The sequence below is a fragment of the Podarcis erhardii genome, assembly GCF_964252035.2.
Source record: "Podarcis erhardii genome assembly, chromosome: 2".
In the NCBI taxonomy this organism is placed as follows: Eukaryota; Metazoa; Chordata; class Lepidosauria; order Squamata; family Lacertidae; genus Podarcis; species Podarcis erhardii.
In genome coordinates, this window is record NC_138498.1 from 40,071,848 (window position 1) to 40,082,644 (window position 10,797).

Consider the following 10,797-nt stretch of genomic DNA (forward strand, 5'->3'; position numbering starts at 1 on the left):
CCACAGAGTTTCCCATCGCTGTCTTGCACAATTCTTTCTTGTGCCTCCCAAGCCACATTCCGGCTTTAGAAAAGCCTCTTGGTCTGTATACATTACTCAGACTTAAGCTGAGAGAAGGAATGAGTAATAATGCCAGGTATTTCCTGAACTACACACCATCCCCTTCTGGATAGGGCCTCCCCCTTCCTTTTGAAAATAAGAAAGATAACTAGCCACTTGTGGATTGGTGCTTACTCACAGCAATCTTAACAGAGAAAAGGCTGAGCACGCCAGCAGCTTATTTTATTGGATGCCAAGCTGCGTAATTTAACTCAAGCTTATGGAAGGTGACAGGAAAGAGTTAATATCCTGAGGCGCTGAGGAGTGTTCAGGTGTGACTGTTCTTTCATATCTGGACTGCGTGTAGCTACAGTGCAAACACCTTAGAAGGCAGCAGCTGTCGGAGTTGGAGAAGCAGCTCTGTTCAGGAGATATTATAAAATGGCTGACTCTGAATCCAGCTGTCCCAAAGAACTGCCTCAAGAACTGATACTTGAAGACTCCATCCATGCGGCAAATGGATCACAGATCTGCGAGGAAGAGCATGAGAGCGTAGGGTTGAAAAATGAAGCAGCCCCTCTGTCATCGGATCCAGAAAGAGGACACGTTCCCAGCAATGGAGTAGGCGTGGGAGAGAATGTGACTGAAAATGGACCCAAAGAGGAGCCACCAGGCAAGATTGGGGAAGGGGACGTGGTAGAGGGAGAAGAGGTCCTCTGTGACTTCTGCTTGGCTGAGAAGGTGCTGGCGGTGAAGTCCTGCTTGACCTGCATGGTGAACTATTGCCAGGATCACTTGAAGCCTCACTTGGAGAACGCCAAACTCCAGACCCATAAGCTTATGGATCCAATGAAGGACATTGACATGCAGAGCTGCGAAGTCCACAAGAGGCACCTCGGTTGGTTCTGCCATACTGACCTTGTGTGTGTCTGTGAGGAGTGCCTTGCAGATGGACACCAGGGACATAAGGCTGTCACCTGTGGGGTAGCCAGGAAAGAAAAGGAGGTAAATTGTAGCTTTCTGAGTGCTGTCAATGTTCAGGGGGAATGTCATGGGATACTGGCTTTCTAGGAAATATGGGGCCTAGGGTTCTCATTCATACGCACACAGCCTTTTTACATGTTCGTGGCTGGCCCAGAGTGCTGCCGGAGGCATTCCTGCTTGATATCATGTTAAGATTGTTTAGAATTGCAAACTTACTGAAGGACAGGCTTCACTGAATGCAGCTGAGCTTGCTGCTGAGTAAACATGCTAGGGTTTTGCTGCAAATGTCGGATGCCTGGGGTTTCATGGTTATGTAGCTTGACATATTATGAAACCCAGGAGGCCATCCCACAGAAGGGATCACAGTTCAGGGGAAATCTGACAAAAGTTGGATGGACAAAAATGGGGTGTGCCTGCTTTCTGTTAGAAAAGGGTGGTATTGCCAAGTGTTATCTACACTCGGGGCCTGCTTGCAATTATCCCAAGCCCAGGGCAACTGGGGAGTTTGCTATATTACTAAGGACTGAACTGGTTGTGTCACCACTGGCAGCACATGCAGAATTTGGCACAGATCAGCTTTTGGCACTTGGATACAGATGCTGGGAAGCTGTGACTGAGTGTCAAATGCTGACACATGCTTGTATTTCTGGCAGTTTAGATGACTGGCTCTGTGGCTCAGCCCTTGGCTTTATGTCTTGACTCTCAGTGAGGACTGAGACAAAAATGCAGCTGCCACAGGACAAGAGAATCAGTAGTTCAGTAGGCATAATTCCTACGGATAGAAGCTCGAGGTAGAAATTGAACTGGAAAGATCCTCAGCTGCAATGAGAGTTTCCAATATACGACACCATCATGGGACCAATAGCTATTAAAGTTAAGATTCATTCACTCAGAGATAGTTAGCATTGTTGTGGCAATTGTGCGCATTGAACTCTACTTGCACCCAGTGGTATATGGTTCAAGGAACCACTGCATGAAGTAGGGCTTTCTCAGTGGTGGCACCCTAGTTACAGAACTCCTGTCCAGTTGAGATCAAATGGTCTCCCACACTATCTTGAATTAGGCAGCAGCTTAGAAATTTACTCTCATGGGGCACTGGAGCAGTGGAGCATAATTACAGTACCTCCGTTGATATGATTTGTGTTATAATATCCATTGTAGCATATTGGATATTGCAAGGTATTCTGAACTGAGGTTTGAAAATGCTGGTTTTAACGTCGTCATTTTATGATTGTTGGCTATGTGGGAGGAAGGACAGAATGTAAGAAATAATGTAATAATTACTTCCTCCTTTCCACTTTCCCTTTCTATCACACTCGTATCACCCCCCCACACCAGTAGTTATGCAAGGTGGGTGTTATTTAAACCACTGAATATGAACACACATTTCACCCAGTGTTAAAAATAAGCTGCTGCATCTTTCATTCAGATGTTTAGGCAAAAACAAGCATGGACTTTACATGCTCCTTGTAAAATATTTAGCTTAAAAGTAAACAGACCTACAGCAATAATCTCAAAGGAGTGCCCAGTGTTCTTAATGATGAATTAGGGTGCAGTTTTGGGCAAACAGTTACGAAGGAGTTCTGATTTCCTCCCATTTGGATGATTGTTTCCATGTCCCAGATTCTACATTGAAACTTTCCCAGCCTAAGGCTTTTTTAATGTAGCAGTAATTCCAGAAATTGCTGTGAATCATAGTTTGGGTGAAAGAGGCAGGTATTCATAGCCGTTATGACTACCTGTGTAGGAGGTGTGAGCTTTTGGATTTTTTGTCTATTCCTGTTCTCCGGGATAGAACTATTATTTGATGTTTCGTATTTAATACCAAAGGGATTTGTTAAGCTCATAATCTGTCCCCATGAAGAATGCAAATTTAGATCAACTGGAGGTGTGGTAGAGGAATGACACGGGGATGCTGCCATGTGTTTAATACTGCATGCAGGTGCATTTTGGGGGTGCTAAATGCATGTGGACATGCAGTGTGGACATGCTCTTAGTCACAAGTAGATCCTCCCCCACCCTAAAGGCTCAGAGGAACCAAATAATGTAGTACCGTATTTTTCGCCCCATAGGACGCACTTTTTCCCCTCCAAAAATGAAGGGGAAATGTGTGTGCGTCCTATGGGGTGAATGCAGGCTTTCGCTGAAGCCTGGAGAGCGAGAGGCATCAGTGCGCACCAACCCCTCTCGCTCTCCAGGCTTCAGGAAGCTATCCGCAAGCCTTGCAAGCCCGGCGGGAGTTGCCGCGGGCTCACAAGGCTTGTGGGCAGCAGCCTGCAGCCCCGGCGAGTGTCCACAAGACTTGCGCGCCCGGCGGGAGGTACTGCCGAGCGTGCGAGGCTTGGGGCGGCAGCCTGCCGCCCGAAGCACTTGGAGCCCTCCGGAGGGCTCCCCGTGCTTCGGGCGAGTGTCCACAAGCCTTGCGCACCTGGCGGGAGGTCCTGCCGGGCGCGCGAGGCTTGGGGCAGCAGCCGTGGCTGGGGGGGAATAAATTTTTTTTATTCATTCCCCCCCCCAAAAAAACGCAAGCTCAGGGGACAGCTGGGAGGCGCAGCACGTCTTCCCGCTGTCCCCGGACCTGGTCTGAAGGTGGGCGGCGGGGAGAAGAGCGCTTCTCCCCGCTGCCGGCCCCACAAGTGCCTGGGGGGGGAAATAATTTTTTTCCCTTTATTTCCCCCCAAAAAAACTTGGTGCGTCCTATGGGCCGGTGCGTCCTATGGGGCGAAAAATACGGTATATTTTAGGAACATGTTGCTTCGGAAAGCAAAACAGGCTAACATTGTTCCTGCCACATCTTGCCTCAGCTGAAGTTTCTGAATACCTTTCAAAGGTAGCCTCATGTGGAGCACATTGCAGGCATCTCATCTAGAATAGATGTGATCAAAACATGTGTGACAGTATCAATCTGATTTCTCCAGGAAAGGGCACAGCTGGCACACTGGTCAAAGCTGTGCAAAAACACAGCTGCCACCTGACAATCCCATGGCATAGTTGGGTTCCAAGAGTACCCCAAACTGCAAACCTTGTCACTGAAGGGCAGTGCATCCCCATCAGGTACTAAGCTTTCCTACTGACCAGCACCTCTACCTGTCTCAGTTTGTTAGCCCATGATTGCACATTTAATGTAATGTGCACTTTGGCCCTTAGGGGATATGAATCCCAGATTGATTGCTTTTAAGGGAAAATGGATATTTCCATTTGATTCATAGCTTTTAAAAACAATTGAGTTGCCTCTTTCAATAACCTCTGATTTTATCTACCCACAGTATGAACTTATTCAGCTCCAAGCAGGCTATGACTGGAAACTGAAGTCAGCAGAAAATGCAATTGATAAGCTGCAGAGAAATTCAGAGTCTATAGTGGTAAGATTTTCACTAGGCCACCTCTTTCTTTGCAGCTAAGTTCCTGTTCAGGTTGGTCTCAAATTGGCTGTATTGTACTGTATTAAGAAAGGCATTCCCATAGCCCTCTCTTTGTTATAAGCAGGCTGTATCTTTGTACATTTGCTAACTGACTGTAACCCCACAAAACAATCTGGACCAGGGCTGGCTCCAGGTTTGGAAACATCCTGGGCAAAATGTCCTCTGGTGGACCCCTCAGGCATAGCTGGTAGTGTTAGCAACAGCAGCAATTTCTCATAATGTCCTGGAGCAACCTGGTGCCCTACGGATGTTGTTGGACACCAACTCCCATCCCAGCATGGCCAATGGTCAGGGATGATTGGAATTGGAGTCCAAAACATTTGGAGGGCACTAGCTTCGGGAAGGATGCCCTGGAGCATATGATGTTGTAACTCTCTGGGAAATCCAAATGATGGCTTGCAGATGTAGCTTCATGATGTGAAGGACCATGGTAGTGGCCCTAGGATGCTGAGTGTTGTTGATGGCTATTGTCATCATGGAAAAACAGGAACTAAAGTTTGTGGTTTAGCATTTTAATCATTTTGATTTCTCTCACTCCCCCCTTTTATGCTCATCTTGTTCTTTGATTCTTCTCAAAGTACAGCCACAAAATCTGTGACCGTAGGATCAGTGTTCCTATGGACCCAAAACACTCCTTACCTTGTCTGGATTGTTACTCACATGTGCCAACTTTGATGGCCAGTGTGGAAGAGGAGTGGCAGGCTCAATCTGCTGTGGAAACAAAAGCTTGATGATATCATCCAGCAGATGAGTAACATTTCTATGTGGCTGGGAGGTTCCCACAGGGTTGGTCCTCCTTAAAATAATAGAGGAGTGACTAATGCAATTCATTTTCAGTTATTGGAAAGTTTCTTAACTGCGTAACCCTTCTGCCAGCCTGGTAGTTGCCTGAGGAATGTAAAATATTCTGTGGGTATTCTTACGGCCCTTCAGATGTTTTTGGACTCCAGCTACCATCATTCATAATCATTGATCATATTGGCAGGGGATGATGGGAGTTAGAGTCCAACACCATCTGAAAAACTGTATGTTTGCCACCCCTGATGTAGATGATTCTGTCTCCATGTTGACCAGGTATGGCACACTCCCAGTGCCAAGTAGTTGAATGACAGCTAGTGACAGACTGGTCTTGTCAGGAGTTGACTGTCTACTAGAGGAAGGGGATATTCTCTGTCTCTGTTGCTCATTTATTTTCACAGTGCCTTCTGTTTTCTCTCCTTCAACAGCTTTTTTTCTTTCTTTTGCCCTCACATCTCATATTAATATGGGCACATTTATCAATCAGTTTATTATATTTATATCCCACCTTTGCTCCAAAGAGCTCAAGGGGCATACATGGTTCTCTTTCCCTTTCTTATTTTATGTTTGCAATAACGCTCTAAGGTAGGTTAGGATGAGAGACAGTGACTGGCCCAAGACCCAAGGCCACTCAGTGACATTCTTAGCTGAATGGAGATTTGATTGCTGAACTTCCAGGACTTGGTCTGACACTTTAACCACCACACCACACTGGACCTCTAACCACTGCACTATGTTACTTTTCCAATAACAAAGATGGTGATTTCCTTCCTCTGCAGAGTTCTGTATCTGAAGTGAAAACCTTGGTGGAAGAGAAGTTTGAGGAGCTGCTCCAAGCAGTGAAGAAGACTCAGTCTGTTGTGCTAGCTTTCCTAGAGGAGAAGGAGCGTGGTGCCGTGAATCATGCTAATGGGATAAAGATCCACCTTGAGAACAAGCGGGTGGTGATGGAGGAATGCAAGAACAGGCTGGAGAAGATGGCCACACACACGAATGACATCATCTTTCTGAAGGTACCTTAAGTGGCAAAGAGGCAAACGGTCAGTTGGTGTTGCTGACTTAAAGTGGTCAAATGTTTGGGTTAAGGAAATGCTAATGAAATGCAACCCTTGCTGTCTCACTGCATTTCTTTCTGTAAGCTGTGCGTGCCCCTGTGTGTTTGTGTGATCTGAGATGCTCAACCAGGCCGGTGGCCCCTCTAGACCAGCATCCTGTTCTCGCAGTGGCTAACCAGATGCCTCTGGGAAGCCCACAAGCAGGACCCAAGTGCAAAAGACCCCTCCCCCACTTGTGATTCCCAGCATGTGATATACAGAGACATACTAGGTTTGACAGTGGAGGTAGAACATTGACATTCAGTGGCCAAGTGGCCATGGATAGCTCTATCCTCCACAAAATTGCCCTGTGCTCTTTTAAAGCAATCCAAGTTGGTGACCCTCACTGTCTCCTGTGTGAGCAAGTTCCATCGTACACTATGTGTTGTGTATGTGTTTGTGAGACCAGCTGCTGCTGCATGGGCAGCTAATGTGTGCATTTGAGTGAGCAGAAGCTGCTGGTGAGAGAAGCTGCTCCTATGCATGTACTTCATTTCTGCAGCCTTCAGCCTCTTGGCTCAAACTCCTTTTGTACCATGAGATTGGGGAGCTGTCTGACTTTCCAGAAGCAGCAGGAGCAAGCCTGAGACCAGGAGACCTGAATCAGCTGGGGAGCTGTCCAGCCAAAGAGGCAAGGATGAAACTGCTGCCCTAGCAGCCATCAGACAATGACTGAGCAGTTTTGTGGATGGTTCTGATGCCCAGCTCCTTCCTGGAGTACCCGCAGGGCCCTGATCTGCAGCAGTTGTTGCTTCCTGCTCCCCCTCCCAAGCAGGGTTGGGAGATGAGATGGGTCTTGGCCTGCCAAACAGGGGCTATGTCTCTGGACCTGGGATTTGGCCCCTTTGAGTTGATTTGGAAAAGAAAAGTGGAGATAAATATTAATAGCAATGATGGTCAAGAAACAGGAAGGTTATTAGGCTGCAATAACTTGAACCAATCATGTGCATTATGTGTGCCTCCTTTTCTGTAGCTGCCACAGAAGAGCAGTTAGTTGCAGGGAGTGAGGTCAGGCTAAGCAGTGCATATCCCTCTTTTGCAGCATCTTCCTGTTTAGCACATTGGAAAGGAAGGATAAGCCCAGCCCAACCCAGCTGAGACTCCCCTGAAAAGCAATCCAGTTAGGCTTAAATAACAACTCCTATAGTTGTTTTAAAAATATTAATTGTTGCGTGAGGTTTGTGTGTGAGAGAGAGTGACTTGGGGGGGGGGAATCAAATACCCAGAGTGGAAATGGTTAACCCTTGGCTTCTCACCTGTGTCTGACCCCCCCTTTTAAAACAACTTCCATTGCCACCAATGGATGCAGGGTTTATTTGGTTTTGCCTAATTGCTGTGTGGGGAGGTGGGGTAGCATTGAGGTTGGGCGACTACAGTGGTACCTCAGGTTAAATACTTAATTCATTCCGGAGGTCCGTACTTAACCTGAAACTGTTCTTAACCTGAAGCACCACTTTAGCTAATGGGGCCTCCTGCTGCTGCCGTGCCACCCGAGTACGATTTCTGTTCTCATCCTGAAGCAAAGTTCTTAACCCGAGGTACTATTTCTGGGTTAGCGGAGTCTGTAACCTGAAGTGTATTTAACCTGAAGTGTACGTAAGTCAAGGTACCACTGTATTTATTAACAGGAATACTGTGAATTCAAGAAGAGCGAAGGAGACGACACGTTGCCCAGTGTCTACATTGGCCTAAAAGACAAATTATCAGGGATCCGAAGGGTGGTCACAGAGTCCACGGAACATATTTTACAACTTTTGCAAACTTCCTATAAGGACAAGTTGCAGGAGTTTGCTAAAGATGGTGAGTGCCTATCTACTAACCCTCTCATCCAGTCCAGTGACCATTTCCTCTGTTGCTCCTGCAACTAAGCTGTTGTGTTACTTTTCTTTTTGCAGAGGACGCTGGCATCAAAACAATGGTGTCTGCCATGATCCCATTCAAGCACCGCATAACGGCCCCAGAACCTAAAAGCAGGAGTGACTTCTTGAAATGTAAGGCATAATTATATACATGACTGTATCTTTCAGATGAATAGACTCTTAAGAGCAAGCCTGTCAGTTTGTTGAGCAGAGTTTTGAGGGGAACAGCGAGAAGAAAACGGTGGTTTTAAACTAATATGATATATTTCTTGTTCCTCCAAAGATATTTGCCCATTGACGTTTGACCCGGTTACTGCTCATCGCTATTTGAGGCTCTTGGAAGACAACCACAAAGTCACCAACACCACACCGTGGGAGCACCCGTACCCAGATCACCCAGAGAGATTTCAGCACTGGCGCCAGGTGCTGTCGGGCAAAAGCTTATACATCAGCCGCTACTACTTTGAGGTTGAGATATTTGGGGCTGGTGTTTACATTGGCATGACGAACAAGAGCATTGACCGGAAAGGTTCCGAAAGCAACAGCTGCATCTCAGGGAATGACTTCTCCTGGTGTGTTAAGTGGAATGGGAAGGAGTTCTCTGCTTGGCATAGTGATGTGGAGACACCATTGAAAGTCCAGGGATTCAGCAGGATAGGAGTTTACCTGGATTACCCCAGGGGCACCCTCTCCTTTTACGGCATTGCTTTGGATGTCATGACTCTTTTGCATAAGTTCGAGTGCAAGTTTACTGAACCTCTCTACCCAGCCTTCTGGCTTTCCAAGAAGGAGAACAGTGTGCAGATTGTCAAGTTGTGGGATGAGTCTGAGGCCACCCTGGCACCTCTTTCTGCTCACTTGGGAGAAGCAGCTTCTTCCAGCACAGCCTTGGCATCTGAGAGTGAAACAGAGGCAAGCACAAAGACATCAGAGTCGGGACACAGCCATTGATGAAGTGATGTGATCATGGGCACTCCTCCTTACTACAAGTGTGCCACTGAATTAATTAAAAGGTAAAGGCAGACATGATGGCCTCTAAGGGGGGGGGGGGAATCAAATATCCATATTAGGGCAATACTTTTATCTGGCCAACAAACACGTCACAAAATCAAGTGAGCTGAATTGTTCATTGCATGTTTACCTTTTTGGTTGCCTACTGGCCCACTAAATATCTTCTCCAAATTGAGAAGCAGCTGGGGGAAAGGGAATCTCCAAGGTCACGCTGTTAACTTTGTAGGGAACTGAGGCACCTTTCAAGACTGGCATTGGCTGCCTCAGTGTTCGCCTGCTCCCTGATGCTCAACTGATACATTTGTAAAGAAGCATTTTTTAACAACATCAATATCAGCGCTGCAAGTCTCCAGTTCTCTTGTCATGTGGCCTGGATGAGCAGTACCACAGCATTAGAGCTGTTCAGTTTCTGAAAACAACTGTTCTTTCTTAGCAAAGGAAATTGTGGGCAGTTCTCATTTACTGCATTATCTTGGCAGGTTGAATAAACTTTGGTTTATTATTTTTCACATTTTATTATGTTTTGATTCTTTGACTGTTTTGATATGGTATCAGAATTTGTTTTCTGCTTTCTGAAAAATCTGTGGTTTGGATTTTCTAAATGAGTAACATTACACTGAGTGAAATGTGGCTGGGTAACCAAGGACCAGGTGAAATTGTCCCAGGGCCTAGACCTCATTTGTGGGCCACCTGTTGCCCATTCCTGGCCTATAGCAAATCAGATCATCATTGATTAATTTATTGATTTTTTAATACTAGGTACTCGCAAAAATCAAATGAGCAGGGCCCTGGCCCACAGGTTCACAATATTTGGCAAGTACAAAGATTGTTGATTCAGGACCGGGGTCATGCAAACTTGGGTGTGGACCATTTTGGACAAGGCTATCACTGAGTAAACTGTCGATTGCATCTTGACAGTTTTGTTTGCTTGCTAGCCGGTTAAACACCACCTCTAAACTGAGAAACAACCTGTGGGAAGTGTATTACAAAAAGGAAACCTTATTTTATTTTAACTTCGTTAACTTGCGAATTCAGGAATGGAGGAGAAATGGCTGTGATGATAAAACTGCCTTTTCTCCAGTACAGGTGAAGTTCAAACTGCACAGACACAAAATAAATGTCTCATAGCTCCTCTCTGTACAATCTCTCCTCCTGTAGCAGCCATCCTAGCCAGAGAAGGAGTTGTTCAACTAGCTTCCACTGCTTAAGCAAAGGCTGATGACGTCAAGATTTTAGGACAACCTGTGCCCCATATACCACTTTGAACTCCTAAAGTCATGTAGCATCCCCCATTAGGCAAGGGAAAGGCCTACCAATGTAGACTTCTGAGTGTGTGGACTTTCATGAGAGCTGTGTGCACAGTATACATTTGAAACAGTTTTGAAGCATATGTTTTCCCTCAAAAGAATTATGGGCACTGTAGTTTGACCCTCACAGATTTACAGTTCCCAGCAACTCCTAAGCAACTACAGTGCAAAGAAATATTGGAGGGGAAAAGGTGCTTTGAGTGTGCTTTAAACGTACAATGTGTACACAGGCAAAGAAGGCTATGCACTCAGGTTTCTAGCTCCCAAGGAAGCCTTTGTGGGT

General features: G+C 46.2%; 1 protein-coding gene across 1 annotated transcript; it reads left to right on the plus strand.

Annotated features, from left to right (window-relative positions):
• The first annotated feature begins 302 nt into the window (after positions 1-302).
• On the plus strand, positions 303-9,718 carry TRIM16 (tripartite motif containing 16). Its single transcript, XM_081848693.1, has 6 exons — positions 303-1,044; positions 4,290-4,385; positions 6,023-6,256; positions 7,966-8,137; positions 8,233-8,328; positions 8,480-9,718. The coding sequence occupies exons 1-6, from the start codon at positions 481-483 to the stop codon at positions 9,145-9,147; spliced, it is 1,830 nt and encodes a 609-aa protein (XP_081704819.1). The 5' UTR covers positions 303-480; the 3' UTR covers positions 9,148-9,718.
• Positions 9,719-10,797: the final 1,079 nt, after the last annotated feature.

Coding starts and splice junctions, on each gene's coding strand:
- TRIM16 (XM_081848693.1), top strand. CDS start 481: ATGGCTGACTCTGAATCCAGCTGTCCCAAAGAACTGCCTCAAGAACTG. Junction 8,138..8,232: donor GCAGGAGTTTGCTAAAGATG/GTGAGTGCCTAT, acceptor TTCTTTTTGCAG/AGGACGCTGGCATCAAAACA. Junction 8,329..8,479: donor CAGGAGTGACTTCTTGAAAT/GTAAGGCATAAT, acceptor GTTCCTCCAAAG/ATATTTGCCCATTGACGTTT.